Source organism: Oncorhynchus gorbuscha, linkage group LG07 (assembly GCF_021184085.1).
Source record: "Oncorhynchus gorbuscha isolate QuinsamMale2020 ecotype Even-year linkage group LG07, OgorEven_v1.0, whole genome shotgun sequence".
NCBI classification, from domain to species: domain Eukaryota; kingdom Metazoa; phylum Chordata; class Actinopteri; order Salmoniformes; family Salmonidae; genus Oncorhynchus; species Oncorhynchus gorbuscha.
Window position 1 is genome coordinate 63,841,343 of NC_060179.1, and position 19,875 is coordinate 63,861,217.

The following is a 19,875-nucleotide window of genomic DNA, read 5'->3' on the forward strand; positions in this document are numbered from 1 at the left end:
TTTAACACTGTTAATCATAGGAATTCGTGGTTTGGGATGGATTATAACTTTAATACACTCGTGGGCTTGTCAGTTCAGCTTTTGTCCAGCATAGGGAGACAAAAGCCAATCATTAACAGCAAGTTAGTCTCATCCAACAGAATATGCATGCTCTGCCCTGTGCACTTCACCCAAGAACTGCAAGTAGACTGTAAACCACATGAATTTACCCCTTAGAAACTCATCTGGGAGCGTAGTATGAACCCTATGACTCCAACCCTACACATCAAATTCTCCAGTGTTCCAAAAAAAAAATGAACACAGAGTTCATGAGTCTGTGGTCTCATATAGACACCAGAACAGTGTTAAATTAACACACTGTGAGCGCCTTGTCTACCAAGTAAATTGTAGAGCTACCACCCATGACTTTATTGGTTAGTGACAGAGACATGGTTGTTGCATTCATCCATTTTAGGTCCTATTGACTATCCCCAAGAGAGATCCTAAGCGAATATGTCATAAAAACAATCAATTCTTTAACACAATACCATATGTATTTCTTAAAGCCTTATTTAGAGGGCCTAGTTTTACCTGGAAACAGGGGCCTGAAACTCATACACAATCACATTGAACCAAAACCACAACCATCATTATCATATTTCCCAGCATGCTCTAATGCAGGTTGATTTTGAGAATTGCTTGATTAAATATATAGGTTTTCACATTTCCACAAACGTCAAAGTGTTTCCTTTCAAATGGTATCAATAATATGCATAATCTTGCTTCACATCCTGAACTACAGGCAGTTATATTTGGGTATGTCACTTTAGGCGACAAAATAAAATAAAAAAGGGGCGGATCCTTATTAACAATGGAGGATAATTTGATTTCCAGTTTTTAAGTAAACTTTTTTTCTCAAAATGATTGACAAGAAAAGTATAGTCTAACCCATTGGGTATCTAACCATACCCTCATATGCAGCGTCTTGAAATGTACAGATGGACGGATTAATCATAAAACTTCTGACATCCAATTTACTAACTCTGCCCATAACTTTTGGACTTTATAGCACTCCCAGAAGACATTAATTATTTAGTCATTGTTAGTTTTACCCTTAAGACATGTTTCTGCTGTTGTGCTGTAGAATTTGTGAATTTTGTCTCTTCTATTAAACATGACTTTATACTGGATTAAGCGTACATTTTCGTTAACTGTAATTTCGTTAGTTATGTTCCAACACTCCATCTTGTGCCAATGTCAGTTAGTTTATATATATTTTCTGCGAGATTGTCAGCTCTCTGCAAGGTTTTGTATATCTTACCGTTCATATGACTATCCTTTTCTGACTCAAATAGGACTCCCTCAACATTGCTCTGATGTCAAAAAGATTTCAGAATGAAATTTCATGATATAAAACTTTTAAGTTGCATTTATAAAATAAATGAAACATTGGTCAGCTCACAATTACTTTTTAATTCTGCCAAGGAAATAATTGTATTTCCTATTAATTTACGGCTGCTGTCCCTGTACAAGGACCAAATCAGCGGAAATTTCAGAGCGCCAACTAATAGTGGTCCTTCTGTAGCTCAGTTGGTAGAGCATGGCGCTTGTAACTCCAGGGTAGTGGGTTTGATTCCCGGGACCACCCATACGTAGAATGTATGCACACATGACTGTAAGTCGCTTTGGATAAAAGCGTCCGCTAAATGGCATATATATATAGTACTCGATACAACTCAAACTTTCATTAAAACACACATGCAGGGTACTCAATTAAAGCTACACTCGTTGTGAATCTAGCCAACATGTCAGATTTGTAAAATGCTTTTCGGCGAAAGCATGAGAAGCTATTATCTGATAGCATGCAACCCCTGAAATAACCAAAGGGGACGTAAACAGAAATAATTAGCCTAGCCGGCGCTACACAAAACGCAGAAATAAAATATAAAACATTCATTACCTTTGATGAGCTTCTTTGTTGGCACTCCTATATGTCCCATAAACATCACAATTGGGTCTTTTTTTTCTCGATTAAATCGGTCCATGTATACCCAAATATGTCCATTTATGAAGCACGTCTGATACAGGAAAAAGCACCTTTTCAAAACGCAACGTCATTTTTTTAAATGAAAAAAGTTGCCTATAAACTTTGACAAAACACTTCAAACTACTTTTGTAAACTACCTTTAGGTATTAATAAACGTTAATAATCGATAAAATTGAGCGATCTGTATTCGATAGCAGCAAGTCTTGAAATCATCGTCCATTTTCTCCCTTTCATAACTTCCTTCGGTGTACTCCAAGACAGGAAGTGCCTATTCGTCATCCCACCAAGGATAAACCAGAACTGAATTGCCACTACTGGCGACATCGTGTGGAAGCTGTAGGTATTGTAAACGGGACTCTATCTATTTTCCCTGGCCATAGACAATTCAGAGACTGGCGAATGGATATTTTTTTTGTGTTTTTTGTGAACAGTTTTCCTTGGGATTTTGACTCCTAAACACGTTCTGTTATAGCCACAGACATGATTTAACCAGTTTTAGAGACTTCAGAGTGTTTGCTATCCACACATACTAATATGCATTTACTATATTCCTTGCATGAGTAGCAGGACGTTGAAATTCTGCACGATTTTTAACAAAAAGCTGCAAAAATTCGCAGCCTCCCTAACAAGTCATTTACAGTTTCTATGCCTTTAGTTTTCCATGTGGGCCAATTTATCGGTGGATTCTGAAAAGCTGTCCAAGGATTGTTTCATAGGGGTATGTTTTTAGGGAGTGATATTGGTTGTTGTAGAATCCATTTAATTTGATTCTATATTGTTTATGTTCTTAATTATGAAGTTGTTAATGTTCTTAGCTTAATCCTTTCCAAATAGACACGTGAAAATATTCTGGGGATGAGAATGCACATCTTCAAGATGTACCCATTGTTCCTCTTTAGTGCATTTAACCATATGTTGCAGGTAAAAGCCTTGGGTGGCGAGTTGATACAATTTAGAGAGATGTAAAACTTTCCTTTTTATTCTATGATTTTGATTTGCTCATATAAAGTCTGTTATGACTGTGTCTACTGTTTTAAAGAATGCCTTTGGTGGGGTAAATGGTATTAGCGAAAATAAGTATAAAAACATTGGGAGCCAGGACATTCTAAAAAGGTTTATTCTACATGTAAGATTTATGGAAAGATTGATCCATTTAATTAGATCTGCTTTCATGTTGTTGAGTAATAGGATACAGTTATTTTTATATATTTGTTGTTTGTTGTCACTTATTAAGCATAATAATGATTTCATATTTTTTGTGGTCCACTTAAAGGATTGCTGTAGATCATGAGTTATTATTTTGATTTTTTTTCTATTGGCATTTTTTTTCCATGTTAGTTTTATATCCTGAGATTTTAGAATATTCAGAAAATATTTTTAACAAGGAGAGAATTTTGTTTTCAATATTACTCAGGTATATCAGGAGATTGTCAGCAAATAAGTTTAGTTTATATTCAAGTTTACCAATACTGATACCGTATACGTTTGGGTCCTGTCTAATTCTTTCAGTGCAAACAGGAGCAGGGAGAGAGGACATCCCTGTTTTGTGCCCCCTTCTAAAGAAAATGTATCAGAAAATATATTATTTGAGTAGATTTTTGCTTCAGGATATTTATAAAATATTTTCATAAAATGAATTATTTCAGCTGAAAAGTTGAAGGCTTCCTAAGTTTTTATTTGAAAAGGGCATTCAAGATGGTCAAATGCCTTTTCGGAATCAACAGCTATAATTGATAAATCAACATCTTTATTTGCCATTAAAGAGTATACTTTATTTGAGTTTAAACTGTAGTTGTTGGTTGTTGTCTCTCTTCAAAAGTAAAAGATCATATTCCTGCTTAAGTTAAGAAATTTTATTTTCTTCTTTACCTTGTAAAGATTTCTTATGGGCTTTTCCTAAAATAGTGATTTATTTTTCTTTAATTCTAATTCAGATTTAACTTTTGCTGAGTAGTATGAGATTATCATTACCCTAATGTATTCCTGAAAAGCATACAAAATTGTGTAGTGTTGACTTTTCTCTGTTCTCTATGTTTACATTTGTAAAGGTTAAAAAATGTTTTTCCGGGTCTTGAAGAAGTGCTCTGTTCGTTCTCCATATTCTTCCGCGAAATGTATTTTCTGTTGTTGTAATTAAGCATGATACAGGAAATGATCGAATATCACTGTCATGGATTTTTGAACCTACTATATTTTTGAGTGCATTTAAAAAATATATATATATAAATAAAAGGAGTACTCTTTTGTAATTGGGAATAGTAATCTCCAGCTGTCCTGTAAATTATTTGTAGAGATGAAAATGTGCAGCCTCTTTGGAGGCTCCTTGAATTTGCCTTTTTTATTGCTGTGTTGGTCTAACTTGCTGAATGTGTGATTTTGGTCACTTGCTAAAATAATAGTTCCCGTCTGGATTTGATCTAATATTATTGAACTATATCTGAAAACATCAGATTTACCCATGGGAGGATATACAACTAAATAAATGTGTATTTTCACCATGTAAGGTATAATTAAAAATGAGAAAACAGCCTTTTTGGTCTGTGCGCTGGGATATAAGGGAAAAGGGTGTATTCTTGTTTACCAGTATGTCTACACCTCTGCTGTTACTACAGTGGGTGGCAGCATAAGCCTCTCCAACCCATCACCTCATTCTGATTCCAATGCAAAATATTCGAGCCAACCACAGTGCTTGAGCATGAGGCCGTCATTGGGGGTTTTACATATCTGTACCATCTAACAAAGTGGGAGCAGGCCCATCACACAAACTTCCCAGAACTGCTGGACATTGCTGAATTGCTGGGTTTGGTACTATTTCACAAAGCTCAAGGTGAATGAGTGCTCCACAATTCTGTGTTTTTGTTCATATTTTTTTCACTTGATATTTAAATGTCACCAGACTTACTTCACATTGTTCTCATTTACATGAAGATTGGCAAGAACACAAACTACAGGTCACACATAATAGTGAAAGAAATGTTGAAGATGCTGGCTCAAGTTGTGGAGGAGCCGATCCTACGTGCCATTCAGACATCTGTAGCCTTTGGCCTGGAGGCTGATGAAACTACAGATGTGGCAACTAATAAGCAGCTGGATTTACATGTCAGGTGTATATTTCAATAAGAGTTACAACATTATTTTGAATAGTGATATTCTACAGTCACACTGCATCCATGAGTAATAATGAAATGGTTTATGGATTTGTGTATGTTTTCTAGATACATGGACCAAGAGGGACACCTTTAAAACTAGTTCCTGGACCTGGTGTCAGTCCCTGATGGCCAGGCAGACACCATCGTTGCCACCATCAAGGAGGTGCTGCACATCAAAAAGATACCAACAGAGAGATTGTACGACCTGGGCACTGATGGGGCTATGGTGATGACTGGTATGGACACAACACTAAGTCTTATGTAATACCCTTGGTAGAACCAAGTATTGAGTTTATTTTTTATAATTAATTGGTAATTTACAAGTTTAATAGGTTTGTTTACTTTTAAGTTTTGACCAATAAGGTCGCTTGTTAGGCTGTGGCCAATGGGAGAGTTGACCTGGTTAACGGAAGGCCTGGGAAAAAAAGAGAAAGACGTTGAGAAAAAGGATGGACATTACATTATGACCGTTGGCGAAGAAAAATGACAAAAGATGACAAAAATAGAACAAACCCATACCTACCCAGTTAAGAAGGGAAATACCGATTTGATTTTATAAGAGAGTTATCGTTTTGTTATCGTTTTGTTAAGACAGACTTAGTAAAGACTGAAGCTACTATTTACACTATGTCTTCAAACAGGACAACATAGTGATGTGTCAAAACAGCTAAAGGATGCCTTCCCGTGGATGGTGTCTGTGGCTTGTCCTGCCCACCATCTTGCTCTGGCCTGATTTGCTGACTTCCCCTATATGAGATTATGTATCACATTCCTTCGCTTGGCTACTCTGGTCTCATCTTGTTTACCTCGCAGTAAAGTCTAGGCAACAAATAACATTGGATTGCTTTCCTTCATTTTTTGCTATGAGTTTGGTTCACATCACAACCACTTTTTATTTTATATACAGACACTGATAATGTAGATCATATTCTTTGTTGTTTAATTACTACAGTTAAAACCTGAATTTCAAGATGGGATCCAGCCTAAAAGCCACTAGAAATTAGCGTTTTAAAGCATATTGTCACGCTCTGACCTTAGAGATAATTTATTCTCTATTTTGGGGTTAGTTCGGGGTGTGACTAGGGTGGGCATTCTAGTTTTGTTATTTCTATGTTGGCCTGGTATGGTTCCCAATCAGAGGCAGCTGTCTATCATTGTCTTTGATTGGGGATCCTATTTAGGCAGCCTTTTCCCACCTGTTTGTTGAGGGATCTTGTTTTTGTGTAGTGCCTGGGAACACTGCATTGACGGCACGTTTAGTTTGTTCTGTATTGTTGTGCTCAGTTTCACTTATTAAACATGTGAAACTCTACTCATGCTGTGCCTTGGTCCGTTAATTCTACAGACAATCGTGACACACACATATATATATTTAATTATTTGCGTGTTTCAGTGTCCCAAAAATGTGTCACCTTTAGGGCCCTCACCAGTTTGCATCCCTGCTCTACGCTTTCTGTGCCACGTACAGGTAGGCCTAGATGTATTGTAGATTATAGTGGACTCCAAATTAAATAATGTACTATGTTGCTATTACTGCCTTCAGTGTCTCAAAACTCTATTTGAGTGGTCCACGATGTAGCTTTTAAAACCTGTTTTGTATTGTCAATTGATGCATCATTGTTGAGTGACAAACTTTTCTAACTCTACAGATTTGTGGCAGCACTTTACCTGCTGGCGGACGTGCTGCCTCACCTGACGTGACTTTCAAATTATATTCCAATTAGAGGATGTAAACTTCCTGCCCATAAAAGAGCAGGTACATTCTTTTCTATCTTCATGTTCAAACATGGGCAAATGTCTCAGTTTAACAGAGTCAAAGGACAGCACTACTCAATGAAATATTTAAGAACTTCTGACACTTCATTATAATTACTTCAAGCAAAACAACTATTTTGCTGTAGGTCCCTGTGACAATGGCATCACTCCTCGCCATAAAACATTCTGGTGATTCCCAGCCCCCGGGGTCCTTTCTGAGCTAACTCCACCAGGACCTCGATGTCCCAATGGGTCTGGGCACATTCAACATCAAGGAGGAGGGTAATGTTGGATAAACTAAAACAAACAGCTCTTAATCACTTATTTTCTGCTTTGTGCTGTAATTAGGTCATGGATCCATATATTGTTGGCCTCCAGGACAGCCTATACCAGAGGATGCAACACCGGGAGATTCTGGGGGCCTCCAGGACAGCAGAGACCAGAGGTTCCAACACCGGGAGATTGTGGGGGCCTCCAGGACAGCCTAGACCAGAGGTTCCAACACCTGGAGATTCTGGGGGCCTCCAGGACAGCAGAGACCAGAGGATCCAACACCGGGAGATTCTGGGGGCCTCCAGGACAGCAGAGACCAGAGGATCCAACACCGGGAGATTCTGGGGGCCTCCAGGACAGCAGAGACCAGAGGATCCAACACCGGGAGATTCTGGGGGCCTCCAGGACAGCAGAGACCAGAGGATCCAACACCGGGAGATTCTGGGGGCCTCCAGGACAGCAGAGACCAGAGGATCCAACACCGGGAGATTCTGGGGGCCTCCAGGACAGCCTAGACCAGAGGTTCCAACACCTGGAGATTCTGGGGGCCTCCAGGACAGCCTAGACCAGAGGTTCCAACACCGGGAGATTCTGGGGGCCTCCAGGACAGCCTAGACCAGAGGTTCCAACACCGGGAGATTCTGGGGGCCTCCAGGACAGCCTAGACCAGAGGTTCCAACACCGGGAGATTCTGGGGGGCCTCCAGGACAGCCTAGACCAGAGGTTCCAACACCAGGAGATTCTGGGGGCCTCCAGGACAGCAGAGACCAGAGGTTCCAACACCTGGAGATTCTGGGGGCCTCCAGGATAGCCTAGACCAGAGTTTCCAACACCTGGAGATTCTGGGGGCCTTCAGTGTGTTGGGAACTGAGTCTGCGTTCTCCAGTGAGAGGATAAACACAGTTAACCTGATCCTCCTCACCAGGCAGTTTGTGCAAGCGCAGAGGCTGCTGTGCTCCAAAAGTGGCCCTCTTACAAGCAACATGTGCTAGTTGAAGCATTCACAGTATCGAATGTGTGTGACAATCTTTTGAAGAGAACATTTTAGGCCAGTTTTGCCCAACCCTTTTTCCTGTTGAACTACCACTCTGTTGGCTCTTCTTTAATGCTGTACATCTTTTTGTTTTTCATGTATTTCAGGGGTTGAATCAGCTGACAGCAATGATAAAGCTGGCCTCGCAATTTGAGTGGGGGCAGCTCTACCCCTGCCTTAGCCAGTTGGCAGAAATTGCACTGACTATACCAGTGTCTTCCGTTAATTGTAAGAGGGACTTCTCTGCATTTATGTGAAAGTAGATCCTCTTTGTCCCTCTCCCTTCTCTTATTGTTCTTTCTGTTATTGCAGGTCAAAACAGACTTGAGGAACAGACTGCAGGGAGAGCATCTAGCCGCCTGCATGCGGCTCTCCATCAACGAAACACAACCCAACCAAGCCGCACGGCTTCTTAACACAGCGCGCATCCAACCCGGAAGCCAGCGGCACCAATGTGTCGGAGGAAACACCGTGCACCTGGCGACCTGGTTAGCGTGCACTGCGCCCGGCCCACCCCCGGACTACGCTAGGCCAATTGTGCGTCGCCCCATGGACCTCCCGGTCGCGGCCGGCTGCGACAGAGACTGGGCTCGAACCCAGAGTCTCTGGTGCGCGACCACTGCGCCATGCTAACACATTTTCCAGAGGAAACACCACCACAGTCGCAACACTTTCAGTGTTGTTTTAACACTGTGTTCATTTTGCTATGATTTTTAACACTGGAGAATTTGCGGTGTAGATTTAAACCATCAAACAACATCTAACATCATTAATGGGTTAACCTGTCACATCACAGTAAATCAAATCAACAGTTTGAGTGTCCCCAACCATTACAAAATAGACTGGGACAATGAGTGCCCAATGGCACAGACAGTCCTTAATTGAAGCGAGACAGTCAATTACCCCAAACCAGCAGCCATAGCAGCAGCCATAATTGATCTCCTTTGATCTAGACATTTTCAGAATTTGTCTCGGTGGCATGTCTACGATCCAATAACTGTGAGTGTATGTGTGTCTCAGTGAGCGATCTCTGCTTCCATACTCAGGTGAATGTGTGCTGACTGAGCAGGCTGGGTAACGCTTGCCTGCACTCTGTTGCTGCATTCTCTTGAACCTTCGGGGCATGTCTGCACAGCATAATAGGATCTGAACTCTACTGGGTTATGGAGCTAGCTGAGGCTGGAGAGAGAAAGACTACTTCTCACTGCCCTGACCTAAAAACCACCTCTGTTTCTTGGAGACCTTACTGAACACCATAAGGGAGGGATGGAGGAGGAGGAGGGAGCGACAGAGAGAGTGCGAGTACAAGACAGAAGGGGATAAAGGTAGAGAGAAAGAGACAGAAACAGGGAGACAGAAAGGTCAAAGCAGGTATCATTGACCCGGTGCTGCTGGTGATGAGTATTACCTGCTGGAATGGGTTGGGGAGTGTCTGGCTGCAGTACAGGTAGTAATGCACTATATCTGTAGAGAACAGAGAGAACACCAACAAGTCAGAAAGACTCAGCAATAACATTGATCTCTTTAAGTATAATGTGATTACAGCCCAGGGTGGGTATAAACACCTTGTATTACAGGTTCATTAAAGTGACATCAAAAGCATAGCTTGTCTTTAACTCACCAGAACTGACCAGGTCTCTGGTCTGGTTCATGATGAACTTGTCTGGGATCACACAGAAGTCACTGGTGCCCTGAACACAAGAAGAAAGGACATTTAAAAAAAAACACAAAACTAGTGTCAAGGTAGTCTATCAAACACACACCCCCTCCTGTATTTAATAGGAATACGTACAGGTCTCTCGGGGTTCAACTAATGAGCCTCTATATACCACAGATGAAAAGCTGCCTATTTTGCCTCTTCTCCAAATCCAACTGTTTGTTGGAGTATATTGTTCCATAAAGCCTATAGAGAGAGTGTGTGTGTGTGTGTGTGCTTCATACCGGCCGCTCTGCTCCGTCTATAATTATTCTTGTGAAGGAATTCATTATGCATTAATGTATTATGTGCCCCGGTGTTCTTTTACTTCAGATGGCAGGAGTTTCCCTCCCTTCATTAGTGTCACAACATCACAACAACTGCAGCATCAGCAGCAACACATACACACACAGTCATGTACAGCTAACCTTGTGGGGACACACAATTCAGTCCCATTCAGAATCCTATTTTCTCTAACCCCTAACCTGTACTCCTACCCTAACCTTAAACCAAAAACCTAATCCTAACCCTTAAACTAACCCTAGCTCCTAACAGTGACCCTTAACGTCATTCTAACCCTAACACTAATTCTAACCTTAATCCTAAATCACCTAGAAATAGAATTTGACCTTGTGGTGACTTGGTCAACTTTTTGTTTGTTTACTATTCTTGTGGGGACTTCTGGTCCCCACAAGAATAGTTAAACACATCCACACACACTTTTTTGGGCCTATAAAAACAAGCCTGGGTTGCTTAGAGGCAAACTGAGGTCATGATGCTTATGTTTGGAACAAATCACAGGGGTGCTCTATGGTGTGCCACTTCCTGATTCTACACCATTCTCTTCACACTGTTTGTTCCAAGATGATCAGATAGATTCATTCCATTTTTCCATTCCAAGGGAGGGGGTATCCATGATTACATGGTCAAGGGGGGCCTGATCCTAGATTTGTGAATGATATAGTATCTACTATATAATCCTTCTCTGTGCCTGGGAGCGTGTGCGCATGCGTGTATATCACAACCGGCCGTAATCAAATCAAACTTTATTTGTCACATGCGCCGAATACAACAAGTGTAGACTTTACCGTGAAATGCTTACTTACAAGCCCTTAACCTCTCTGTGCACCGAACCCGTTAGTTAGCGGGATGAAATTCAACAACATACGGTGATTGCTACATAAATAGTCATATTAAACATTCATGAAAATACAAGTGTCTCACATGTTTCGAAAGCCAGGAATCTTGCTAATCCAACTGCGTTGTCAGATTGAAAAAAGGATTTACTGTGAAAGAATACGATGCGATTATCTGAGGATCGTGCCCCATAAAAAACTACTATTTCAACCAGCACAGACGTAACAAAATCACAAACTGCAATAAAATTAATTGTTTACCTTTTTGATGATCTTCCTCTGTTTGCAATCCCAATGCTCATTGTTACACAATGAATGGTCTTTTGTTTGATAAAATCCATTTTTATAGCCTAACACGAAACATTTTGTGAACCGCTTGTGTCGTGAATTCCGTCTCATTCCATTTTCGACGAAGCATTTTATGTAAATACACACACTAAAACTTGACTTTTCCAGTCATGTAACACACAAACCAGTTGTTTGTAACACAACCAAACATAATGGGTCATTTCGCAGGACGTATTGACTGAAAGAAACCAACAAGTAATGACATCATTGTGCACCAATGATATGACCGCTGTTTCGTTGATTGACTGTATTTTAACCCAATGACCACTGATCAGTATGGCGACTAAGTCAGAGAAAGCTAAATCTAAGTCTAGATATACAGATGTACACACAATTTTAGAAGAAATTGATCGGGAAAGTGAGACAGTGAATGTTGGAGGACGATTCATTTAGCGATTCCCAAATGGAGGAATATTTTTTGAACGGAGAGGACATCGTTTTGACTGGTAAATTCTTCTCATGCTAATGCCACTGTTTGAAATTAATAATATAAAATATTATTTGTGATTTTTAAGCAATATATAAAAATGTAATGTAATGAAATGTGAGATGTGTGTGTCTGCCACCCCAATCACCCCCAAATGAAATAGCCTATTTGAGGCTGTTGAGGGGAGGGCAGGCCCACAACAATGTCCAAAGTGAAATGGAGACAGTAGATTTCAGCTGGTCTGTTGTAATATAATAAAAACAGTAGATCTAGCTGAAATTTCATAAAATGAGACAGTATATCTAGCAGGTCTATAATAATATATTCAACCTTATGTTCCCTGTACTCTATATATCTATATATATCTGTTTATTATACCTGTTGATACAGGGCTCATATGTGAAACTATTCTAAATGAACATTACACTGTCTCCGAATGGGAGCCCCCAGTGCCAAGGTGTCCATCCCCCACTGAAGCTGGTTCATCCAGCTCCTGCCACAAGTGGTGTTCATCTGCCCAAATGTATTTCTGCAGGCATGGATGTGCCTCAGGGCCAAAAGGGCACAGCATGGAGGTGTCACTGTGTTCTTTGCAAAATGAAGTCCCCCATCACCTGCACCACATGCTTGGTGACCCTCTGCTTTACAGAGGAAAGAGACTGTTATGGCACCTGGCATCAGCAGCACAATATTGTGTAGAGGACTGAGGGTCTTCCAAAAATTGAAAGTGTTATTTTGTAAATGTGTATATATATTTATTTCATGTTTTTTCTCCATTTTTGGGGGGGGGTGTTAGAATATAATTTTGGTATTTTGTATATAGTTATTCCATCCATTATTCCATTCCATTCACCAATTTGGCCACTTGGGTACATTTGGGCTACTTGTGTGGGACACCTTGTCATGTTTTGTCTTATTTTGTCTTGTCATTTTGCTTTTCCCTCTGTTCGTTTTCCCCCTGCTGGTCTTTTTAGGTTCGTTCCCCTCTTTCTCTCTTCCTCCCTCTCTCTCTTCTCTCTATCGCTCCGTTCCTGCTCCCAGCTGTTCCTATTCCCCTAATCAATCATTTAGTCTTCCCACACCTGTTCCCTATCTTTCCCCCTGATTAGAGTCCCTATTTCTCCCCTTGTTTTCCGTTTCTGCCCTGTCGGATCCTTGTCTATTGTTCACCGTGCTGTGTTTGTGTATCGCCCTGTCGTGTCGTGTTTCCCTCAGATGCTGCGTGGTGAGCAGGTGTCTGAGTCTGCTAAGTTCAAGTGCCTTCCCGAGGCAACCTGCAGTTCAAGATCGAGTCTCCAGTCTGTTCTCGTCATTACGAGTGGAAATTGTGTTTTTTGATTGTATTTTACTTTACTGGATTAAAGACTCTGTTTTCGCCAAGTCGCTTTTGGGTCCTCATTCACCTGCATAACAGAAGGATCCGACCAAGAATGGACCCAGCGACTATGGATTCTCTCTACTCTACTCTCGAGTTCCAGGGAGCGATGCTCGGCAGACACGAGCAGGAATTGTCTGCTGCTCGACATGCCGTTGAGACCCTGGCCGCTCAGGTCTCCGACCTCTCAGGACAGTATCAGAGTCTTCGTCTCGTGTCACCAGCTACTTCCGGTTCTTCCGAGCCTCCGGAACCTAGGGTTAATAACCCACCATGTTATTCTGGGCAGCCCACTGAGTGCCGCTCCTTTCTCACCCAGTGTGATATTGTGTTCTCTCTCCAACCCAACACATACTCAAGAGAGAGAGCTCGGATTGCCTACGTCATATCACTCCTTACTGGTCGGGCTCGGCAGTGGGGCACAGCTATCTGGGAGGCAAGCGCTGAGTGTACTAACAATTATCTGAACTTTAAAGAGGAGATGATAAGGGTTTTTGATCGCTCAGTTTTTGGGAAAGAAGCTTCCTGGTCCCTGTCTTCCCTATGTCAAGGTAATCGATCCATAACGGATTACTCTATAGAGTTTCGCACTCTTGCTGCCTCCAGTAACTGGAACGAGCAGGCGTTGCTCGCTCGTTTTCTGGAGGGACTCCACGCTAAGGTTAAGGATGAGATTCTCTCTCGGGAGGTTCCATCCAGTGTGGATTCTTTGATTGAACTCGCTATTCGCATTGAACGACGGGTAGATCTTCGTCACCGAGCTCATAGAAGAGAGCTCGCGTTAACTGTGTCTCCCCTCTCTCCGACACTACCGTCTTTCCCCACTGACTCAGGTGTTGAGCCCATGCAGCTGGGGGTATTCGCATCTCGACTAAGGAGAGGGAACGGAGAATCACCAACCGCCTCTGTCTCTATTGCGGTTCCGCTGGTCATTTTGTCATTTCATGTCCAGTTAAAGGCCAGAGCTCATCAGTAAGCGGAGGGCGACTGATAAGCGCTACTAGACGGTCCTCTCCGTCAAGTACATGTACTACTTTACCGGTCCATCTACGCTGGACCGGATCGGCAGCTTCCTGCAGTGCATTAATAGACTCTGGGGCAGAGGGCTGTTTTATGGACGAAGCCTGGGCGCGGGAACATGACATTCCTCTCAGACAGTTAGGGAGCCCACGGTCATGTTTGCCTTGGATGGTAGTCCTCTCCCCAGTATATTATGTGAAACACTACCTTTAACCCTCACTGTATCTGGTAACCATAGTGAGACCATTTCTTTTTTGATTTTTTGTTCACCTTTTACACCTGTTGTTTTGGGTCATCCCTGGCTAGTGTGTCATAATCCTTCTTTTGATTGGTCTAGTAATTCTATCCTTTCCTGGAACGTTTCTTGTCATGTGAAGTGTTTAATGTCTGCTATTTCTCCTGTTTGTTCTGTCCCCTCTTCTCAGGAGGAACCTGGTGATTTGACAGGAGTGCCGGAGGAATATCATGGTCTGCGCACGGTCTTCAGTCGGTCCAGAACCAACTCCCTTCCTCCTCACCGGTCGTATGATTGTTGTTCTGATCTCTTTAAGAAGCGTTTTGCATCCGCTCCTATCCTTGTTGCACCTGACGTCACTAAACAGTTTATTGTTGAGGTTGACGCGTCGGGGGTGGGCGTGGGAGCCATTCTGTCCCAGCGCTCCGATACTGACGATGGGGTCCACCCTTGTGCATATTTTTCTCATCGCCTGTCACCGTCGGAACGTAACTATGATGTGGCTAACCGCGAACTGCTCGCCATCCGTTTAGCCCTAGGCAAATGGCGACAGTGGTTGGAGGGGGCGACCGTTCCTTTTGTCGTTTGGACTGACCAAAGGAACCTTGAGTACATCCGTTCTGCCAAACGACTGAATGCGCGTCATGCTCGTTGGGCGTTGTTTTTCGCTCGTTTCGAGTTCGTTATTTCTTATTGCCCGGGTACTAAGAACACCAAGCCTCATGCTTTATCCCGTCTCTTTAGTTCTTCTGTGGCTTCTACCGATCCAGAGGGGATCCTTCCTGTTGGGCGTGTTGTCGGGTTGACTGTCTGGGGAATTGAGAGACAGGTTAAGCAAGCACTCACGCACACTGCGTCGCCGCGCGCTTGTCCTAGTAACCTTCTTTTCGTTCCTGTTTCTACTCGTCTGGCTGTTCTTCAGTGGGCTCACTCTGCCAAGTTAGCTGGCCATCCCGGCGTTCGGGGTACGCTTGCTTCTATTCGCCAGCGGTTTTGGTGGCCTACTCAGGAGCGTGACACGCGCCGTTTCGTGGCTGCGTGTTCAGACTGCGCGCAGAAGAAGTCTGGTAAAAAAAAATTTTCTGCTTCTGCTCCTGGTCTTGCTGGGTTTCAGTCTGTTCCCTGCCATCGCATCTCTCCTGTTCTTGTTCCTGCCCTTGCTGTGTCTCAGTCTGTCCCTAGTTGTTACTCTCCTGGCCTGTTTGGTCCTGTTTGCTCTAAAGCTTTCAGTTCTCTACCCGTGTCTCATTTTTTTTTTAGAGTAGTACCCTAGTTTCCCTTTTTATCGTTTTTTCGTTACGGTCCTGAGGAGAGGAGTTGGGTTCTTTCTCGGGACGTGCTGGACCGTTTGATCTATGATTTCCTCCGTTGCCGCCAGTGTTCCTCCTCGAGAGCGCCAGGAGGCGCTCGGTGAGTGGGGGGGGTACTGTCATGTTTTGTCTTATTTTGTCTTGTCATTTTGCTTTTCCCTCTGTTCGTTTTCCCCCTGCTGGTCTTTTTAGGTTCGTTCCCCTCTTTCTCTCTTCCTCCCTCTCTCTCTTCTCTCTATCGCTCCGTTCCTGCTCCCAGCTGTTCCTATTCCCCTAATCAATCATTTAGTCTTCCCACACCTGTTCCCTATCTTTCCCCCTGATTAGAGTCCCTATTTCTCCCCTTGTTTTCCGTTTCTGCCCTGTCGGATCCTTGTCTATTGTTCACCGTGCTGTGTTTGTGTATCGCCCTGTCGTGTCGTGTTTCCCTCAGATGCTGCGTGGTGAGCAGGTGTCTGAGTCTGCTAAGTTCAAGTGCCTTCCCGAGGCAACCTGCAATTCAAGATCGAGTCTCCAGTCTGTTCTCGTCATTACGAGTGGAAATTGTGTTTTTTGATTGTATTTTACTTTACTGGATTAAAGACTCTGTTTTCGCCAAGTCGCTTTTGGGTCCTCATTCACCTGCATAACACACCTGGGTGACTTCATGATAAATGTCATGTAGCACACTCATTTTGGAAGTTATCATTCTGAAACTTTGCACAAGTACTGTTGCCCTCTTATGTTTTTCACTGAAATTGTCCCCATCATCCTATCTGAATGTCTGTTTGGTCTTGTTCATTTTAAAGATGATGATACAACAATAAAAATGAAAAAACATATGGTTTTGGTCAATGTAATAGTCTGGTGGCCATTTGAGTAATTGTTCAGCAGTCATGGCTTGGGGGTAGAAGCTGTTAAGGAGCCTTTTGGTCCTTAACTCCTGGAGTCCCATAGGTCGGCGCATAATTGGGCCAGCACTGTCCGGGTTAGGGTTTGGCCTAGGGTAGGCCGTCATTGAAAATAAGAATTTGTTCTAAACTGACTTGTTTAGTTAAATTAAAAAATATATATTATAAGGATTGTATTATATTAACACCTCATTGAAAGGAAGCAGAGTAGGGACTGTAGATCTCATAGAAAGCTATGAGCTGCTGTATCCAGGCCTGGCTGCATGGTGTGGCCCAGTTAAATGAGATGTGTGTGTGCGTGTGCGTATGTGTGCGTACGTGCATGTATGATCAAACCCAGCCTTGAAGTCTCAACCTAAACTACAGCCTAAAATAAAACATACAATATTGACTTGGAATCTTTCAGTTCGATTGTAGCCTGCATTCAGCAACTAGCCCTTTGCCTTATGCATTTTCCATGATCCACAGCCCCAAGTCAAATCTGGGGGGAACAACAACAAACAAACTAAAGAGAAAGGGAACACGACAAGCCTTAGGCATGTGGTGACTCAAACACAGCAGCATCTATTCATCTTCCTGTATTCAAACCAGAAATTCACATGCATTCAGATCCTCCAGGATATAAACAGAGATACAGTCATATGAGTAATCGCTCTCATTTCATTTCGCTCTCAATCTCTCATTTGAGATTACAGTTCTTGTGTTGGTAAAGTGCATTTAAGGTGAAATCACAGTTATAGGAGATTGTATACGTGTGATATACAGTGCCTTCAGAAAGTATTCACACTTATTTACTTATTCCACATTTTGTTACAGCCTGAATTAAATATATATTTTTCTACTTTTTTTCTATTTTTTTTCTGTGTGATGGAATTTCAAGACCTGAATAGGACCATCATTCATCACATCATCCCTGACATAACATCATTGACCAGTTGGTTTTATAAATGATGACTCATGATCTGGTTTACTGGTTACTGTAACAGCTGTTTAGTAGTAGTTATGGGGTTGAGTTATATTAAGTTAAATCACAGCTGATAGGTAGTGATGATCAAAACCTTCAGGAGAGAGAGGGACTAGTTCCCAGGAGGATGAAGGATGAAACAAGGGTAGGCACCAATAACCTTCAGATTTCAAACCTCTGGTAATTAAATTTAACCTGGTTCCTCCTCCCTTTCCTGCTGCCCTTTTCTCTCTCTAACTCTTTCTCCTCAATATCTTTTCATACCTGGTTTAATATGATCCAAGACACAGGCATCCAATGACACTTTTTTAGACAGCAGTAGTACTTGTCTATGTAAATGCATTATGGCTTTATGTGAACACATTGTGGTTATGTATTCAGAGCATATATGAAGGCATATCCCTAAGGATTTCTGTCAGAAAGCTATTTAATGTGATTTCTCTCAGACTCGCACAGGCACACAAAGACAGACACACTTTCAAAGTGAGTGTGAACAATCATGGCCCCAAAGCAATTCGTCTTAGCTGTCAGCCATGGTAAGAATGGATTACCACAGTAGCAGTAACAGTTGGATATGGACATGGTCCTGAGTTGTTTCAGAAATTGCACGCTATTCCCTACATAGTGCACAACTTTTGATCAGGGCCCATAGGGGCAAAAAATGGTCCTCTATACATACATTTTTTTCGATGACTGTTAACAAGCTGGACAGAGTGAAGACCGCTGTATATGTAGGCCCATTATCATATCATAACTGCCAAAATAATGAAACCACTTGAGTAAATGAGGGAGACAAAGTATATTGAAAGCGGGTGCTTCCATACAGGTATGGTTCCTGCTTAGAGTCATGTTTAAAAATGCAGGGCAGGCCATTATTTTGGCTACCATGGCTATGCCCCCATAGGATGAAAATGACCTCATCCAAAAGGCATGAATGCTCTCTGAATGGTTTGATGAGCATGAAAACGATGTGAACCATATGCCATGCTTCTCCCAACCATCCAGGAACAGTTTGGTGATGAACAATGTCTTTTCCAGCATGATGGAGCACCTTGCCATAAGGCAAAAGTGATAACTAAGTGGCTCGGGGAACAAAACATTGATATTTTGAGTCCATGGCCAGGAAACTCTCCAGACCTTAATCCCATTGAGAACTTGTGGTCAATCCTCAAGAGGCGGGTGGACAAACAAAAAAAACACAAATTCTGACAATCTCCAAGCATTGATTATGCAAGAATGGGCTGCCATCAGTCAGAATGTGGCCCAGAAGTTAATTGACAGCATGACAGGGCAGATTGCAGAGGTCTTGAAAAAAAACATTGCAAATATGCTTTGTTGTCTGAACGCTGTACTCAGATTATTGCGTGGTTTGCTTTTTCCGTAAAGTAAAGTGTTTTTGAAATCTGACACAGCGGTTGCATTAAGGAGAAGTATATTTATAATTCCATGTAGTATAACACTTGTTTTTTCATCAACATTTATGATGAGTATTTCTGTAAATTGATGTGGCTCTCTGCAAAATCACTGCATGTTTTAGAACTACTGAACGTAATGCGCCAATGTAAAATGTGATTTTTTAAATATAAATATGCACTTTATCGAACAAAACATACATGTATTGTGTAACATGAAGTCCTATGAGTGTCATCTGATGAAGATCATCAAAGGTTAGTGATTAATTATATCTCTATTTGTGCTTTTTGTGAAAAATGGCTGTGTTTTTCTGTGACTTGGTGGTGATCTAATATAATCTTTTGTGGTGCTTTCGCTGTAAAGCCTTTTTGAAATCAGACACTGTGGCTGGATTAACAAGAGTTTTATCTTTAAAATGGTGTAAAATACTTGAATGCTTGAGGAATTTCAATTATGAGAGTTTTGTTGTTTTGAATTTGGCGCCCTGCACTTTCACTGGCTGTTGGCGAGGTGGGACACTACCATCCCACATATCCCAGAGAGTTTAAAAGATCCTTCAAGTGCAGTCGCAAAAAACAAAAACCACCCCAGGAAAGGAAGAACCAGAGTTACCTTTGCTGCAGAGGATAAGTTCATTAGAGTTTACTGCCCCTCAGATTGTAGCCCAAATACATGCTTCACAGAGTTCAAGTAACAGACACATCTCAACATCAACTGTTCAGAGGAGACTGCGTGAATCAGGCCTTCATGGTCAAATTGCTGTAAAGAAACCACTACTAAAGGACACCAATAATAAGAAGAGACTTGCTAGGGCCAAGAAACACA

General features: G+C 42.0%; 1 protein-coding gene across 2 annotated transcripts in view; it reads right to left on the minus strand.

The window, feature by feature from the left end:
* Window positions 1-19,875, minus strand: part of LOC124040226 (protein tweety homolog 2-like) — a 113,884-nt gene that overhangs the window by 5,775 nt on the left and 88,234 nt on the right. For both annotated transcript variants that reach the window (XM_046357195.1, XM_046357194.1), the window contains exons 7-8: window positions 9,858-9,927; window positions 9,645-9,700 (exon numbers count right to left, since the gene is read on the minus strand). In XM_046357195.1, coding sequence (XP_046213151.1) covers window positions 9,645-9,700; window positions 9,858-9,927 — 126 coding nt within the window. The remainder of the gene's footprint in view (window positions 1-9,644; window positions 9,701-9,857; window positions 9,928-19,875) is intronic.